The sequence below is a fragment of the Leptinotarsa decemlineata genome, unplaced genomic scaffold (assembly GCF_025532065.1).
Source record: "Leptinotarsa decemlineata unplaced genomic scaffold, Ldec_3_MD MMD2_tig00001019_RagTag_RagTag, whole genome shotgun sequence".
Classification (NCBI taxonomy): domain Eukaryota; kingdom Metazoa; phylum Arthropoda; class Insecta; order Coleoptera; family Chrysomelidae; genus Leptinotarsa; species Leptinotarsa decemlineata.
Genome location: NW_027412557.1, coordinates 331,237 through 351,414, shown reverse-complemented (window position 1 = coordinate 351,414; position 20,178 = coordinate 331,237). Strand labels below are relative to the sequence as shown.

The window sequence follows — 20,178 nt, the reverse complement described above, 5'->3', positions numbered from 1 at the left end:
TGCCCTTTATATGCGAGCGACACACATTCGTGGAAGACTTTCAACGTCTCTGCGAGCATAACTATTCTCTCTTTATTAACGGAGGCGCCGTACATTGTTTCCCAACAGACTGAATTATATAATTTATGGCAGTACACGAGGGGGACGGAGGTAATGAAGCCATAAGAATTTGTCACAACCAGAGAAAAATAATGAAATTATTTTCAGAAATATGTATACCAAATTGACATTTTCAACATGAATGATAAAACCATCAGGTAGGTACCCTACAGGGATTTAAATAATATAGGTGATAGTATAAAGACTTTGCGTCAGTGTACATACTTTTAACCAAAAGTAATTCAGTATACCTCTGAAAATAATAAAAGTTTTTCGAAATATACCAAACTGACAATGAATGGAATGATGAATGGTAGTTACTCGACAAGAATCAAAAAAACTCAATTATTACTTTGCACCATGCTGCATTTGGAATCTCTAGTTGAAAGAACCAATTCCGTATATCTCTGAAAATATTATACACGTTCATTGAGAGGTATAAACATTTAATCAAGTTTGAGATATCATGTCCTTTGTGTATCTTATAAAAACTGCTATTCTGTAGGATATTGGTATTTACTTCCACATTCAAACTACTAAAAAGGTGGAAGGATGTATATAATTATACTGAAACAAGTTCAAGAAATTATAAGTGATCTTACTCACTTGATGCACGACAATTGAGTATTCAATTTTCCTTCACTTGACGAATATTATATTTTTGTCACTGACATTAAGATCCCACAAGGGATATTTCATCAGTTCGGACTTCCATTGTCTAATATAAAACAGGATGTAACTAAATAAGTGTAAAACATTTGAGAAGGTGATTTCTCATCGAAAAAAAGATAGGATCTTTCATATAAAGGGGGTACATAAAATTTGTATAACAATTTTTTTCACAAGCACTAAAAAAGTTACAATATTGAAATTAACCTGACGTTTTGTACTACCAAAAAGACACTTAGCCAGAAATTTATTTGGTTTACCCCATGGTTGCAAGGGGTGGAAAACGCAACCCCTAAAATTTATTTCCAATGAAACTTTTTGTCTTATTATTTGTTTACCATTATAAAAATTCATTTCCGATAGCCTGTTTCATTCTAAACAAAAAATGTCTCTTGGTTTTTTTGTCCAAAATAAACCAGTTCGCAGCAGAAAATTATTTTAGGAACAACTACATCGTCATAAATGCGAAAATACGAAACTAATCTATCTAGTAGGTCGCTATTAGCGATAATGACAATTAAATTGGAATGACGCTGTCAGTTTGTGAATTTTCGATATTGAATTAATACTAATTATGTGTTGTTCTGTTCTTAATTTGTTACTTTAATAATTCACTTGTTATTAAAATGGCATACACAAATGAGGAAATGGCTGATATGCATTACGTTTACGGTCTATCGCAGGGGAATGGGTTAGAAGCTTCTAGAAGATATGCTGAAATGTGTCCTCAACGGCAGCATCCTTCACATAGAATATTTGCTCGACTTTATCAACGATTACGAGAATATGGTTCATTCGACAAAAGAACACAGGATTGTGGTCGCCATCGAGAAGTACGAACACCACAGAATTTTAAAGGAACAACTCTTTTACCCTTACCATCTGCAACGAGTACAGGCACTGTTACCTCGAGACTTTCCGAACCGTATTGAATTTTGCAATTGGATGCTGGAAATGATTAGAAGAAATTGTGACTTTCTGAAGACGATAGAATTCACAGACGAATGTAGTTTTTCTCGGGACAAGATTATTAATTTTCATAATTATTACCACATATGGGCTGATGAAAACCCTTACGCTATTGTCGAAACTAACCATCAAGAACAGTTTTCTCTCAACGTGTGGCTCGGTTTTTTTTACCTCCTCGATTAAATGGTGATGAAGCATACGTTCAATTTTTAAGAGAGGTGCATCCAGTACTGCTGGAGGAAGTTCCTTTGGGCATCAGAAGGGATATGTTTTTTATGTATGATTGGGCTCCATCCCATTTTAGTCAAGTAGCACGTCAGCATTTAACTGAAACATATGCAAATCAGTGGAGAGGTCGAGGAGGACCACAGAACTGCTCCGCTCGATCCCCGGATCTCAATCCTCTCGATTTCTCTATTTGGGGCCATTTATAGCATTTGGTTTATCGTACTCCTGTTCGCGATGTGGAGGACTTAAGAAACCGCATCATCGATCCGTGCAGGGTAATCAGAGAGACTTCAGGAATATTTGAGCGAATACGTGGCTCAATGCGCCGAAGTCTAGACACATGCGTAATGTCTGAAGGTAGACATATCGAACATTTACTATGATTTCTACATGTTGTGTGTTTATTACCCTTCAATCGTTTAATGCAGGTACTAACTACAAAATAACAATGAATCCAGTTCGCATTCATGACGATGTATCTCTGTAGTTGTTCCTAAAATAATTTTTTGCTGCGAACTGGTTTATCTTGGGCAAAAAACCCAGGAGAAATTTTTTGTTTACAATGAAACAGGCTATCGGAAATAAATTTTTAAATGGTAAAGGAATAATAAGACAAAAAGTTACATTGGAAATAAATTTTAGGGGTTGCGTTTTCCACCCCTTACAATCATGGGGTGAACCAAATAAATTACTAACTAAGTGTCTTTTTGGTGGTACAAAACGTCAGGTTAATTTCAATATTGTAACTTTTTCAGTGCTCGTGAAAAAAATTTTTATACAAATTTTATGTACCCCCTTTAAGGGGCTGTATCTTAACAAGGGATGCTCCAATGAAGTTTTTTTATATGAAAGATCCTATCTTTTTTTCGATGAGGAATCCCTCCTTAAATGTTTTACACTTATTCAGGTACACCCTGTATAAATTGATTTGAAATCCCTGAAGAAATCTGTGAAAAAATTAAAAAGATTTACCGAAAAATAACAATTTTAATTGAACAAAAAACTGAAATTACTAAGAAGTAACACACAAGCAACAACCAAAAAAATAAAAAATTGAAATATTAATACAAGCTGAAAATAAAAAAAATTAAAAAATAGCATTGAGAAATGAAAATTAAAACCCCTAACTTGTGACGTAACTTGGTTTGGTTTGTGACGTAACTTGGTCTGGAATATTACTTAGTACCTGTATATAGGTATATTCGAGTATTTTGAAATCCTACAAGTTCATATTTTTTATCTCAATATTTCTAATTCAATATCTTACATGTTCACACTTTTATATATAAAAACACATTTGAAAGTATTTTACATTATTAACACTTAGAAAGTTCAGAACCAATTATATTATCTATATACAGTATCTATTGATTGGTTATTACATTACCAGCGATTAATTTAATGTGTATAAGCATACATTTTATAAGAGAGTGTGTGTATTTGTGTGAATATATTGTATGGTAGTCTGCATTAATAATTATACTCATTTTGCTCTCACAATAATTTTATTCTGGATTTTATTGTTAGTAAATTTAGTATAGTACTCTCGAATAATTTGTTTCTATATACTCATTGTGTACACGCCCACAAACAAGCAGTACCTACCGCTTCCGTGGTATATTCTTCTTTATTACAATAATGCTGCAATTGTTAAGTTATACTCTGTAATTATTTTTCTTGTCTGAATAAATATATTTTTTTCACCTTAGTATGCTCTGGTCAGACCCTATACCCCGAAGCCCCGATACATTCGGGAGGGCGTGCCAGCATTATCAACCAATGACTACTCCCCACACCGTGGGGTAAATGATCATTGGGTCCAAGAATCATGTGCCCTGAGCAAGCGCAGTGAGCCAAGAATGACAGCCTTCTGCATCTGAACGGCTAAGATTTCTGCCTTAGTGCGGCAAGCCGGTATGATTTTGAGATTCGAGAGTAGAGAGGACATCATTCCACCAAGGACTCCAATAATCAGAACAACCATCTTGACAGAGTGATCTGGATAGAGTCTGCAGAGTTCTTAGAAAAAATCTCTATATTTTATCCGTTTTTCCTTCTCTTTTCGGACGATATTCGTCTCGCCAGGAGCTAAAAACTCCATGACAAATATGGTCTTGCTCTGGTGGTCGAAATATAGCACTCTTGGGGCCGCGTTATGTCGATGTATATATGCCGAGACCGCATATGCTGGACATGCTGATAGCAAGTGCATTAGGGTCTCGGGCGCCTCGCGGCAGGCCCTGCACCTTGTGTCAGGAACCTCTATACCCATCACGCGACTGCGGTAGACTGAGGTGTTGAAGACACCATCCTGGCAAGCCATGATGAACCCCTCAGTTTCCGACTTCAGCCCACTCGACCTGAGAAAAGCGAACGTCAGGCGCTTTGATAAGCCAAGGTCTTCAATGTTATTGAAGAAGACCCCATGCATTGGCTTATCCTTGTGTTTCCGCAGAAGTGAGGTGATCTCTGCGGCTTTTATATGAGCTTTTTGCTGAATGGGTTCCAACTCGTTAGACAATGAAAGTTCGAACCAATGAAATTCACCATGAAACATTGTCCACCACCTCCAAACAATAAACGTATCAATATAAATTCCACCATAATTAGAAAATTTATTAATTAACCAAGTTTTTAATGTTCCTGTTAATAACAAATAAGAAAAACATTCGTGCGTTACTCGCTATCAGCTGATTTTGAAATACAATTTTGTCAGTCTTTATGAAAACTATTTCTCAAGCAAGTGTTTTACTGCATTATTTTTCATAAGAATGAAATTGAAATTAATTAATAATCAATGTGAAAATATCATATGAAAATTGTATGAAATTTAAACCACCACGAGAGGAGGTTCTACATCTATACTGGCCCTTGAGACAGACCTAATATACGCGTGCTTAATGTACAGATAAATGCACACTTTATTATAAAATATAAAAATATAATAAAGCTTACTGATGACTCGATAGTGTATCATAGTGTGATTTTGCTTTGTTTTCATATTTTTCAGATTGTAGAAATTGAAAATGCTCAAAAAACTCGATGAAAAATCAACACATCGACAACTATTGATCGACCAATGTTTCTACAAGTTTGAACAAAGAAGTGTCAAGTGAGATTGGTATAAACTGAATGTTTAATAACCCGCCTATGCGAAATCGCAAAAAGCAGTAAATTTGTATGCATCATTCACCTGCCTCCTGATAGAAAACGATCAACAGTATACGGGTATAATTTCTAATATAATGAGAAGAAAGTAAAACCAAATTTCAATGTGCACGTTTATAGATCTCTCATTAATTTTCAATCGATTATCAGTGAGTTACTTTATGCATGAAATAATGGAGGTTCCAGAAATGCATGGCCGCTTCTAGAACATTGTTCGCTTGTTGGCAAATCTCAACTGTCCAAAGTTCATAGGGTAAGAATTGACGAAGGAGATACATACATTCACTGGGTATCACACTAGGTATCACTGTTGTTTTTATTAAATTATTATTCTGAACTCTTAATCACTAAATAATAAATATTAGCTTGAAAATTGCATGAAGTACTTAAGTATGAATAAGAATCTAAGAAAATTTTAACTATCAATTTGAAACATTTTACACTCGATATATCGGGTGTTTCATTAAAGAAGGCAGTACATTTGATATCCCCCTATAAACATTGTCCATTTGCAGAAAATGTTTTCAACATTTTATATTTCCATTGAAACGATGTATTTTATGTATTCCATGTAAATGAAATATTTAACATAATATCATAATTTGACCTGTTACTTTTATTGTGGTCACGTTCATTTGAATTATTTTTTTGGATAAATGTATACTAGTAATTATATATTATTCAAATAGAAATGTCAAGTGCTATTTCACTTCAAGCATTGGTGTTCTTGAATTTGTGAAGTACTTTTTTAAGTGATCACCACTGTTGATAACAAGTTGATTAATATATCCCTGAATTATAAAAATAACAAAAACTAATAAATTGCTTTTTAATCAATTTCAGATAAAAGTGAGTTGATGAATCGTTGAATTAAATGAATAACGGGATTCCTAAATCTAAACTTCGGGTGACTATTCTGTTAGACAAACTATACATAAGTCATTATAATAATTTCATTAGTTCGGACTTCCATTGTCTAATATGATATAAATTAATTTGAAATCCCTGAAAGAATCTGTGAAAATTTGAACAGATTAGCCGAAAAATAATAATTTTATAAAGTAAAAAAGTGAAATTACAATGAAATAACATACAAGCAACAACCAAAAAATAAAAAAAAACAACTATTAACACGAGCTGAAAATTAAAAATTATTAACAAGTCGTCTTCGGGTGATAACTGGACTTATTCCTCCGAGATCTGACTATTTTTAGGTCATTCGAGTGCTTTCATCAATACACTTCTCCCTTTCTCCGATTCATTGGTTTTAGCGGGAGTTGACCGTATGGCAGGAGTTGGTCGTGTTCCACTCACTTCGAGGTTTCCATATGTTACGTATCTCTACGCTAGCTTAACTAAATGCGTTGTTGGACAACATATATGCGGCGTCTATGAATTTTCCCCTAAGCCAGTGTTCCTCCTTGTGGATTATTTCAGCTTCAGCCCACTTGATGTTATGTTGATGAGTCCAAACATGCTCTGCTATTTCGGATTTGCTGGTTTCTCCTCGCTGTGTGTGTTTCTTGTGCCCGGCAATGCGAACTTTCAAAGGTTTCACCGATGTATGATTCTCCGCACTCGTAGGGTATCCGGTAAATACAATTCTTGGAATCACAGTCCGCGTTTGGTGGTCTGGTTTTCGTGAGGCTGCTACGGATAGTGTTCCCAGATCTGAAACAGGTTTTGATGTTATACTTGGATCCAATCCTTCTTATCCAGTACAAGTACTGGTTGTGGTGGTTTTTGTTCCTTGTGAAGCTCTTGCTAGCTAAAGCCTGTTCCACCATCACTTTGGAGTAACAATTTCGTTGAAGGTCATTTTTGATGATGCCTAGTAATACAAAGGAAGGTCTTTTGACATACCTTGCTTGTACGCATATTGGTCTCGATGCAGTCGTGATCTGTTGACCAGTATTACTTTAATAATATATTTGTCAAGAAATTCAAGTAATTATTCAAGACCTTATAATTTTAATTCAGATAACATGAGACTGATTGTCTCTCGTCCGGTTTTTGTGTACTATCAGGTATTTGTCTTGTAGTTATTTATCGCGACCTGGTGTTCATTTGAGAGAGTCTTATAGAGTCTGACACTGCGCTACTTTCACGATAGTTATAATACAATTAGCGTTTCAATACCTCAGTGGTTAACCAATCAAATTCAACATCACGATCCTAAACAAAGTCGCTTCCCGTTGTCTGTCCCTATGTATCTTTGAAACTACGCAACGGATTTTTATGCGGGTTTTTATAGATAGAGTTATTCAAGGGGGAGGTTTATGTGTATATAACATGCATAATATAGTAGAGAAATACTGATAATTTTAGAGGTTTCTAATGTGATTTCGTAAATTTGTTAAAATAATGTACTACCCTAAAAAATGATATGTCTACCGTACAATAACCTATTTCTCATCCTTTACTTTTTACGAGAAATAATGGCTTGTTTACGAAGCGATTTTAAGCAATACTGCATTAATCTTCATCCAACTGAGTACCTTAAATACATTGTAGTTCACTCCTATTCACACTAGACCATTTATTTGACGGTGGTTGACAATGTTTCATGCTGCATTTCATAAGTTAGGGCTTCCATTGTCTGATATGATATAAATTGATTTGAAGACGATTGTGGATACTAACAATCGAAACTTCGTGAAGTAACTTCGTTTGGAATCTTTTAATTTTCATTTTTTGTTAATAATTTTTTTTTATCTACATCTCGTGGTAATAGTTAAATTTTTCTATTTTTTGGTAGTTGCTTGTATTTTATTTCATTGTAATTTCAGTTTTTTTGCTTAATATAATTGTTATTTTTCAGCTAACCTTTTTAATTTTTTACAAATTCTTTCAGGGACTTCAAATCAATTTATATCATATTAGACAAATAAATCCAGCTTCTTAACGAAGCCGATCAGTTTGTATGGTGAGTGGTTTTTCCGGTCAAATGGTCAGAATACGGCTCTGCCAAACTCTAAAAACCTGATTCGGTTCCCAGCGGAGCAGGCACAAAGTATGTGCTCTGCTGTTTCATCATTTTCCAAACAAAGGCGACACACACTGTCTTCCGACAGTCCGAGTCTCTGCATATGATGATTCAAATGACAGTGACCTGTAAGAAGGCCTGTTAGATATCGTAGTTCATCCCTACTGTAGTCCAACAACTGTTTGGTATCAAGCTTCGAAGAGTGAATAAACGCCTTGGAGTGAGCCAATCCTGGAAGATTCTGCCAGAAGTCCATAAATCTCCTTGCCATCCAGGTGTTCAATCTTTGTTTGGCAAAGCCTACAGCGATGCCAATCACAGGTTCTGGTCCAATAAAGCTCTTGCAGCACCCTTCTTTGCAAGGGAGTCAGCAGCCTCATTGCCTTCCAGACCAGTATGAACAGGAATCCAGACCAGTTACAATCTGTTAAGTCTTCCTATTGAGGAGAGTCGTTTTTGGCAATTTGCTACCAATTTAGACGTTGCTCGGTAGGAGCCAAGAGCTTGACTTGGATTCTTCCAATCTCTCAGCACAGAATTCAGTAGCGTAAATTTCCGCTTGAAATACACTCGCATAGGTTCCTAGGCAGGTTAATATCTCTTACCTGGGTCTGCGACTGAAAACACCTGCAACGGAACCGGAAGGTGTTTTTGATCAATCTGTGATCAATCTGCTCTTAATATTTCCTTCTCCCGGAGGATCCAGTCCTCCCTCGTTTGGAACAGTACTTTATAAGACAGTTCGTAGTTGACAGTTGGAGGCATAAAGTCAGAGGTCATTTCCAGAATGCTTTGACTTCCAGTGTCAACAAACAGTCGGTTGCACTTTGCATTAAATTGATTTGTGCAATGGGCAATTGGTTATATGCAGTCCATCTAGCCTCTCTCTTGAAAAAAATGTGGAGAGGAGGTAGATCTACAAGGATCTCCATGGCCGTTGACGGTGTGGTACTGATGGCACCACTGATGGCCAGACAAGCCTGTCTCTGTAAGTCAGAGAGCTTCGCCTGGGCCGTTTTCTGTAAAGCCTTCGGCCACCAGGCAATTGCAGCATAAGTGATCATTGATCTGACAATCTAATGGATTTGTTTGGAACCTAAACCCCAAGTTTCACCACAAATCCTTCGACATGTCCATAGGGACAGTCTGGCTTTGTGTAAAACTTATTCCAAGTGAGCGTTCTAGTTGAGTTTTTTATCAAGGACAATGCCAAGATATTTCACCAGATCGTCTAATTTTCTGCTCCTGGTGAAGGGGATTATCAAAGGCACCAACTGTGAACAACGTCGATCATGCTTTGGAGGATATTACAAGCTACTTTTCCCGACGCAGACCTTGCCAAGATCTTGTCATCTGCATAAGCTTGCAGATCTTCTTTTCTTTTGAATATATGGCCCTTTACAGCATTTAATGTAAATAAATATTTTCGAAGATATTACAGATTTCAAATACAGGGACATAGCGGTTGCGGCGGTACCGGCCAGGGGGCCGCCGACGCATGTCTATAAATAGCGCGTCGAAGGCCACGCTTCGCCCAATAGCACTTCATGATTGGCAGCGATTGCACTCGTTCATATGTATATTTAGTATCAGCATTGAAACAGTACGGAGCCAGGGCGGGCCGCTAGTAAGACATATTTTACAAATTCAAATAATAACTTTTCATTCAAATATTACTCTAATATCTTACTGCAAATGAATTTTATTTATATCATGTTCAGTCGTTAATTGGGCAGATTTTGTGTGTGTTAACGGAGTCGAGCGTTCATGACCCACATATACGTGTCCACCAGAGTTGGCTACAAACTATTGCCGTTAAATTTTTACGAGTATATATATGGTATACTAAACTGAACTGTACTTCGAATATATACAGACTACGAACAAGATGAAAATAATAAGTACAAGCTTGAAAATTTTATTTGTTTTGCACTTGTTTTATTATCGAATTTGGGTCATCCATCGTGATTTTTTATTTATAAAGTCAGACCAGAAAACGCACTTACTTGCTTTATTTCAAGGAGTTTCTCCTACACTAGTTGCCAAAATAATTTTAAAATGTCAAAACTTACTACTAGTTTGAGTAATGAGGTTATAAGTTTGATTTTGAATATTATGAAAAATCAATACACGTAAAATACATTCATAATGAGTGGAAAAAATCAACAAATCAATCCTCGGTGCTTCTAAATTATAAAAATAAGATTACCTTATAGAGAGTTTCTGTGCTCCTTATTTCAATCAAAACGAAGAAGGAATCAACATTATTGAAATCTCTATTCAATTTCTATCGTATCAGGTCACCTAATTCAATCAATAAAAACGGTGCCACCACCAGGGGAATAAACTCGGAGACCCAAACCAATTCTGTAGTATCTGCTATGACGACAACCAGAACACTGTTTCTGTTGCCTCATCACATTTGAAAATGTCTACCGCAGTTTCAGTCGAAACGTCAGACCTGCAGACCACGGCCACGAAAGTTTGAATTTTTTGAACTTACCAATTCTTAAAACAACATATGAACTTCACATGATATATGATAGAGAAAACAAAACAATCTTCAAACTTTCTATAACTTTCAATATTTATCTTTACAAGATATTTCATGTAATTGAAGTAGGTCACAATCTTAAACCTTGATTGTGGATTTTGCTCTCATAATGTTTCAAAGATTCTTTCAAGTTTTAAACTGACGACCGTTCAAAAGCTATGGTAAAATCCTTTTATGAATAACTTCTCGGTAATTCAAATCGAAAATCACTGAAACTTATATTTTCTTTTAATATTGAATTCATCCTTAGTATTATAAAAGGGTGACTGAAAATTAATATAAATATGATTCTACAACAGCCGTAATTGATTCGAAAGATGTAGGAAAGTATTCCGGTTGCTGAAGACAATAAACAACCTTGTGTGTAAATGAACTAAGGTTATTCCATTCAAAATTAGCTACGAAAATTGTAATTGCGACTTATGATTTCCGACAGTTGAGGTTTAAATTCTATTGTAACTTTTGATGATATGTTAAAATAAAATGGGTTTGAGAGTAATATATTTGAATTATGAAAGTTTTCACATGTTGCAGAATTTCACTAAATGCTACTTGGCATATAATTTCAGAAAACTCAGGAAACGCATAGTTTATAATATTTCCCAATCTGCAATGTATGTATGAAGAAAATAAACAAGTAGATATGTTGGGTAAGTGATTTGTATATACTCTCCGTGCCAGCTCATTAGTATCTATTAAAATGGAGATTTAAAAGAAATGGAGGAATAATTTTACTCAAAATGAATCACAGTTGAAGAAGTGTATAGAACCAACAAAGTTGGCATCATCAGGAATTGATCGTAATTTACTATAACCTATTTGGCATGTTCATAAAAAAAATTGAGTAAGTTAGCGGGAGTCTAACAGAACTAATCTAAGTGACGAAGTAAAAATAGTAGGTATAGCACATGATAGTGGTGATTTGGGCTGAAAATTTCAGAAACTCTCAAATTATGAAGTGAGCATGCTTGCACGAGTGAGTATTATCAATTTTGAAGTAAAAACCAAATTATCTGACAATCATCTTTTCTTACAAACATTATGGGGATTGCAATAGTATGAAATTGAACATTTCTTTTGCATTATTACTCTTTCAACTCGAAGTACTTGACCGCTAGAATTATAATGAATTCGCGATATATTTTGTGGTCCAGTTTTCTAATGAGCCATCTTTTGTACACTACTTCCAATCCAAAATTATTATAATTTCTGAAAACCATATCCTACAATTTTTAAATTTTTGGTCACATTCCCAAATTATTTCAATTGGTCCAAAAGTCGTAATACATAATGTTTACTGTACTGAAATTACGTGCATCTATGATGTTTTAGTGACACGTAAACATCTCATAGGTTCTCAGTCTAGATAACTGTAAACATAAAAATTATGGAAACACTCACAGAAAAAGGGCACTTCAGTAATTTCAAAAACCACAGTTATCTGGAAACTGGTCATATTCATAAGTAACAACAGAAATAAAAGTTGAAAAAAGGAGAGTATTCTTATAAAAAATTTAGAAAGTATAACAATAAAAAGAAATGAGCAGAATTAAACAAACTTAGTTAATTCTTCTAAAAAGAAATTAGTTGAGATCTCCTCAGATCTGTCGGAAATATCAGTATTTTATTATTAATGCTTCCAATCCTTATTACCAAATACTGAACTTTAAAATTATTGAACAGAAACAAAGGTGAAATCACAAATAATAGTAAAACAAAATCTTACGAAAATAACGAATTGAACTGTACCTTAGTCGAGATCATAGTCAAATTCAACTTTCCTGATTATTATGACAATGGTCCATATGATCAATGAGTGTTCATTGAAAAAATAACCTTCCAAAATTATGTAAATCTGCAAAGGTAATACATCTAATCATCTTTATCTTATGAATACCGTGTATACAGTGATCTGAGATTAATTAGTATAATTGCCTGTTTTTTCCAAAATTTTTGGGCGAGTAACGTTACAAGTGGCATTTTTTTTCCAATAAAACAATCAAGTTTTATGAGAGTTATAGCTGCGCTACTATCCTATTCTCAATTATTCGAAGGCGTTTGATATGATAAACCATATGAAATTTCATTAACAGTTTTGAAACACTATCATTTTATGATGCAGACTGTTCACTCTTTTGAATTAACTAACCCAAAGTGTGCAAATCAGTACTAACGAATCTGCAGCTTCAGAAATGACTTCAGGTTGCCACAAGGAACTATTTTAGGTTTCTTGTTTTCAATTTTATATACATCGAATTGTGTGATGACACTGTATTTTTCACTTCAATTTCATGATATATTTGAAGCAACCCGTTGCGTTGATGCAGGTCTTGGAAACATTTTCAAAATTTCACATGATCATTTTTTAAATATTTTGCAATGACAATTTTCGCACTCAAATAACTGGTAACGTTTTGCTCAAACTAGGTGGAAACTAAGCAATTCATATCTTCTTCTTAAGTAAATTAATTTTTATGACTTTCAGCTTGTACCCATTGTTACCCTGAATCGCTGTAATATTTACGGATCTCGACAAAATCAAAACCATGAATCGAAATTGCGTTGGGCTAATTCAAGCAATAAGCTGATTATTTATAATCGTAGGGTTATGCATTTGGCCTGTTTATCCCATAAACATGAATAAAAATACTACTTCACTTACATATTAAACTTACGAAATAAAACTAAATTTATGAATACAAGAACCAAAACATTCAACATAGAAGATTTTGCAGTATCTTTTCCTCTTCTTTTTCAGTTAATAGTACCATTCACTGAATCATACATACAACTGAATCATACATCAATTTTTTTAGTGTGAAATGTGCCTACTAATAAATTGTATCATTTACGAATAACAAACATATTATTATTGTTATATATATCATACCCTGGACACGCCATGTAATATCCAAGTACCACTTCCATGCTGTTTCACTTCAAAAATCGAACAAAACCGGCACGTTTCCTTTAAAATGCGACAATACAAACGGCGTTCCAATCATCGTAATAGTAAATGAACTCATGCAGTTGGCCGAGGTAGAACTGAAACATTCGAAAACACGAACAACACAACGGCAGCGTAGTTATCGCAAGCTCGAAGCCGACTAGATGTTATTCGGTTATGTTTAACGTTATTGTCGTGGATAAAAGCAAGTTCTAACACAGCTGTTTCGAGCGGTGAGAAGCTGAGCACTGGCACTGGTCGGGAATACAAAATATACAGGAACGGTAGTTAACAGCGCCGTATCCATACATCGAGTTTGAGAGAAGCGCAAGAGTTTATGAAACTACCTTTTTTAAAAAAATCTGTTTTTCAGTTAACGAGCTGTTGCACCCCTACGAACAACAACTCTCAAAAGTCGAAACTTGTGCGAACTGTACGCATTTTAATCGATTACAAGCTTGATGTAAAAGATTGATGTACGGGAAATATATGTCGAGATTATTTTCAGAAAAAAGAAAACGATAATATACACTCAAAAAACGTGTTTTCAAAATCTAAATTTTAGGGTTTATGTAATACCTATAATATGTACTTAATAATTTTATTTGATTTGTTGAAATACTGTCTAGTGGATTTATTTGCTGTGAAACCTTCTTTTTCATTGTTTTTATGCATTGAGGAAAATATTCAAGAACTTGTCGAACTGTCGGATGTACATGTCTGAATTCAAAGAAGTTTTCAACAGCTGACGATTATAACTTGACCTCAGGTAAAAACCCGTGCAAACAACAAACTGAGTGTGTCCAACAAATAGTGCATTTTAGGGATCCTTTTATTTGTTTATGATAGGTATGAATAAGGATTAAGGTATGAACGAAACAGTGACGTTCTCTAGTTGAAAATGTTATTTGTAATATTTGGAATGTCATATTTCTGTGATTGAAAACAATGTTTATCAACATACGAGTATTTAGCTAAATTATTTAATGGAAATTCTGATAGCAAATATTAATCTGATGTTAATAAAAAAAAAGTAGTTTTATCAAGTTCAGTCGTCTCAACTTTCAATATTCAGTTAAAAAATTATATGTTTAGGGTAAAATTGAAACAATGCCGTATTCAGGAACTGTGTTAACATTATATTGAACATTATATTAACATTATATTGAAACAAAATCGACATGTCCTTGCGTTTTCCTAAAGAGTGATACGGTTTCTGATAACAGTTCTGTTTCGTTTTTGTTTTTTGCCCCAACCTCTAATATACTTACGATTTGAAGACCGTCTAAAGTATTTTCAGAGATATAAAGTTTCCAGAAATATAGCGAATTGACATTAAAATCCAAAAAACAAAATGGGATGGAAGTAAACCTTTGACCAGACGCCAAATTGAATTATTTATGAAAATAGAGCGTTTTCAGAATCAACATTTGAATAGTACCTGGGCTTTTTCCGGTATCACCAGCGGAGCCTCTGAGGTAACAGGCCAACTCTCAGAGTATTAAGACTTACAAAAACATGCATCATTTTCCCAAAAGGGATAAGGAATATACTGCAGATGAGTAACTTTTATACCGGGGAGTTGACAGCAGTCAAACTAAAAATAGTCGGTGAGGGAAGACCTGAGGTAAATCGAAAAGGATCAATCTTATGTCAATTGCATTGAACACTTCTTGACAGGCATATTAGGGACATAGCACTGGCTACCAGACCATTGCATTGAGACCAACATGCCTACAGATCGGGTATGTCATCGGAAATGCCGATCAACTGAAAAGGCTTCGTTTACAAAAACAAGAAATTGATTTAATTTTTGATTTAATGATACGTCCCTAGAATTAATCATTTAGGCTTCTAGAAGAGGGATCGACGACACAAGCTATAAAAGGGTGGACTGCATCACGGGAGAGAATTGAGACGGGTACCAAATGTTTGTCCTCAAGGGGGTGGCTAGTTGTTTGCATTGTTGTGGAACCATGTAATAGATAAGTCATTACGTCCTCTGAACCATAATGACATTGAGTGACTTGGCACATTTGATTCCACCAAGTACATATCAGAAATACGCGGCGGACTGTGGCTGCTCATGATTTTGAGGTTCAACTCACTACACCTCGAACTCCAATGTTAAAGAACTCTTTCATTTGGATAACTGCGTTTATATATAATAAACTTCCTGAGAATGTTATTCTCCAGCGATTAAAATCCAATGTGAATCGTTACTTCCGCACAGGCACCGATCTTAGAGCGCCTTAAGGATTTTCCTGTAGTGCTTGTGTTTTCTCCTTAAAAACATCAAGTATTGGGCCTATACAAAGCATCGGGGCCTTGATGGACCGATGAAGAAGGGCTGAACATGAGCCCAATTGAATCAGTCATAGTAGAAGCCAAAACAGAGGGCCTAGTATCTCTTCGAAGTGAAGGCTGAATATCTAGAAGTGAAACTAGATCCCAAGTTGATCTGTCGCCATCATCTAGGAACAGTGAAAAAAGAAGGCGAAGATGGTACTTATGCTGGCCAGACGCACCTATGGATAGACATGCAGGCTGAAACCAGACATGAAACAAATGACTGCTATCAACAAACTAATCAGGGTGCAAAGACTCGCATGAGAATAACGAGAGCAATGAAAGTCATTCCAACAGCTGCATTGAAGATATTCTTGAATCTGCCTTCTTTACATCTTCGAAGTATATAGAAAAAGCAATACTGAGCCAATTCTATCAGGATAAATCACTGAGATCGGAGAAAATCTACGATTAAAGTTTTAAACAGCGGAGAATGGTGAATGGTAGAAATATCTGGTGTGTAGACGGATAGAAAATCGAACATGGGACGGAGCTAGAATTCACTGTGCGGGGACAAACCAGTTACCCACTGGGTCCAACACATCAGTCTTTCTGATTGGAGTTTATGCGCAAGCAGCATTGATTTGAGTCCTTAACTAAATGAGCGGATCTACATTTTCACAGACAGTCAGGCTGCACCCGAAATTAACATCGATATTATTCTGGGATCATCGTGAAGAGCTGAGGAAACTGGCGAACAGGAATATATTGATTAAATACCAGATGCCAGGGCTCTCAGGTACCACAGGTAACGAAAAAACTTATGAGTGTGCTAGACATAGATCATCAACTCCATATATAGGCCCTGAACCAGCTGTGGGAGTACCAAACTCTTTAATACAAACTCTGATTGAATAGTGGATCTATAAGAAACGTGAAGAATACTAGGAAAACATGCCCGAAACACGAACTGACATTGTCCATTGAGAAGACACTTGAACAAAATAAGGCCGTACTACGGATATGTAAGCTGCAAGTGATACAACAAAGGGACATAGACAGCTCGTCATATTTTAAGCGAATGTAAGACACTAGATCACAGGAAGTAAAACATTTATGGACAACCCAAACTATTTGTAAAATAATATGACATACATCCAACAAGGGACGTGTACAAACTGATAAGAGGTAAAATGGAGGAAAAACGCAATAAGTCGATGAGGATGCTGTATTTTCTGTAGATTTGGGAGAGAAAGATAGCTTCCAAGAAGCAAAAAAAACCTATCAACTTGCTGGTTTTATCATTGGAGATTAAATTGTCAATTCGGTTTCCCACTTAACTAAGGTTGGTATTTGACATACAAAATAAAATGTGACTTACAGGTTGAACGTTGTGGATACATACTAGTGATGAGTAAAAACTTACTAGGGTTTCTACTTCTCCATTTTTACACAGAAAATGTGAGATAATTCCAAACAAAAAAAACAGAGAGTAATTGACTTCACAAAGAATGTGTAGATCATGAATATAGAAATGTATTTCAGAAACTATCAGAAAGAACCCATTAAAAACAACTACTTTCGAACATATGTATTCGAATTATATGCCAAACATTGAACCATATTCATCCACAGCAACGCTATATAACGTAGTATTTGAAAGAGTAAAATTTCACTTACGTGGAAAAATATTATTTCTAGGTGTTCCTCGGACCAAAAACACTCATCTTCAACTAAATGAAAAAAAAAAACATTCCAAGAGTTCGAGAACAGCATCGATGTTGTATGGAACAACAAGTGATTCTGGATGACCATCTGAATGGTCAAGGATCCATATACTTTTCTTGTAGATTGTTTTTCGATGCCAAATTATTACATGAAGAAATATTCCTAGTAATATTTGAAAGTGAAATATTTTTAGGAAAGATTAGATTTTCAAGAACACAGCGTTTTGGCTTTCTACTTCTGCATCTTTATAAAAAAAAATGTGGGAAATTCCAAGAAAAATAAAAGAGTAGTTAACTTCAATTAACTTTTCGCAAAGATGTGAAGGTCATAGGTTATTCCTTTCAGATACAAACTCTTTGGGAATAACTGTTTCCAAACATATTAATATTGAATGAAACGAAAATCACTCTTCCCCATGAAAGAGTATTGACATAAAATTTCGTACATGGAAAAATATAATACCTAGGTGTAAGTAGAAAATTCTGGCCGAAATCACTTGCCTTCAATACCTGATCAGAACCTTTATGGATAACTTCAAAAATTAATTAACGTTTCCTTACGAACTGTCATCATGAAAAGTGCAGAATTGTCTTTTCCGGTGACATGAAGTCGTAATATTATGCAAGATATGAATGTTTCGTCTTTGAAGTTGTTCAAAACGGTGCCGATGGAGAGTTGAAGTCGGATGTTATGGCGAGAAAATTTTAAAAGTACACCTACGAATAATATTTTTCTATATAACTGAAATTTTATGTCATCATACCATCATGTATTATATGTACAGCGTTCCTGTGAATAATATCTGTTTCAATTTCATAATTAATGTTATTTGAAGTAAAAACCAATAAGAAAACATGCATTTTCATGTACTTCGATGTTCCATATGTTTGGAAGTAGTTTTTTCGAATGAACTTTTTCTTTCGGTGACACTTAAAAAATGTGCTATATGCTATATATATATATATATATATATATATATATATATATATATATATATATATATATATATATATATATATATAGCATTTGAACACATCTGAAAAAAGTGTATTGTATGTAGTGAGAATCATACAACAAACTATAACATTCAGAGGTTATCATGGAATTTCATGAAGCAAATTCCATCACGAAAGTATAACAAAATATAATTTTCAAATGAGAAATAACAACTATTTTTAAATGATACATATATTTATATGAATTTCAAGAATATCAAATATATGAATACAAATCCAGGTTGCGATTAAATATATTATTATTCAACAAAGACTAAAGAAGTGAAGAACATTCTCTTTCATTATGTAGCAGACAAACGACATATCTCTTTAATGGCGCAAAAAATATTTAAATTCGTTACACTTATGTTTGTCGATTTCATTCCATATTTTGTCACCTCGATACTCACCCAAGCAAGTAGTTATTTTACATTTACAAATTATTCAGTCTTAACGATGACATTTTCACTTTCATGGTATATGGTCTATGACCTACAGTAGTGGTGAATAAGATTAAGTAAGATGATTTTTTTGAAGACTAAACACAATCACTACAGGAAAATCCTTAAGGATTTCGCTCTAAGAGCATTTATGAATTTCAAGAATATCAAATATATGAATAAAAATCTAGGTTGCGATTAAATATATTATTATTCAACAATAACTAAAGAATTGTATTATTTAGCAGACGAACGACATATCTCTTTAATGGCGCATAAAATATTTAAATTCGTCACACTTATGTTTGTCAATTTCATTCCATATTTTGTCACCTCGATACTCACCCAAGCAAGTGGTTATTTTACATTTACAAATTATTCAGTCTTAACGATGATATTTTCACTTTCATGGTCTATGGTCTATGACCTACAGACATACAGTGAATAAGATAAAGTAAGATGATTTTTTTGAAGACTAAACACAATCACTACAGGAAAATCCTTAAGGATTTCGCTCTAAGAGCGTTACCTGTGCGAAAGTAACGATTCACATTGGACTTGAATCACTGGAGATTAAATTCTCACATGAAAGCAGTTCTCGAAATGAAAGAGTTTTTGAACAGTGAAGTTTGAGGTGTATTGAGTTGACCTCAAAAAAGATGAGCAGCCACAGTCCGTCGCGTATTTCTGATATGTAAGGCTCTTGGTGGAATCACAGATGCCAAGTCACTTTCCATGAAAGTATCCATGAAAGAGAGACCAATCTCCAACCATTCTTCGATGTTCCAGGGTATCAAGGTTGCACGTGATGTCCAGCAGCTGCAGGGTATGTTTGGGGGCAGAGCTCCATACATGAACACAATACTCCAAAGAAGGTCTGATCTGAGCTTTATAAAGCATCAAAAGTTTCTTAGGTGTATACAGTTTTCTGGTTCGGAACAGTGTTCCAAGTTTTCGAGAAACAGACTTTGCAATTTCAGCGACATGATTGTATATGTTTCTTCAGGCACTAGCATTAATAGGTAGAGATAATAATGGCCAATACGTTCATTCATCCTAATACAATCGGTGACTTATCGAAAAAATATCATTTTTCATTGCTCTCT

At 34.7% G+C, this 20,178-nt stretch overlaps 1 protein-coding gene across 7 annotated transcripts in view; it reads right to left on the bottom strand.

Moving 5' to 3' along the window:
* Nucleotides 1-20,178, bottom strand: part of LOC111512666 (Protein phosphatase Slingshot) — a 389,035-nt gene that overhangs the window by 134,775 nt on the left and 234,082 nt on the right. Inside the window, exon 1 of one of the 7 annotated variants that reach the window (XM_074175281.1) lies at nt 13,564-13,849. The exons of the other annotated variants lie outside the window; for them this stretch is intronic. Coding sequence (XP_074031382.1) covers nt 13,564-13,601 — 38 coding nt within the window. The 5' untranslated portion in view covers nt 13,602-13,849. Of the gene's footprint in view, nt 1-13,563; nt 13,850-20,178 lie in introns of those variants that run through there. 7 annotated transcript variants of the gene reach the window in all.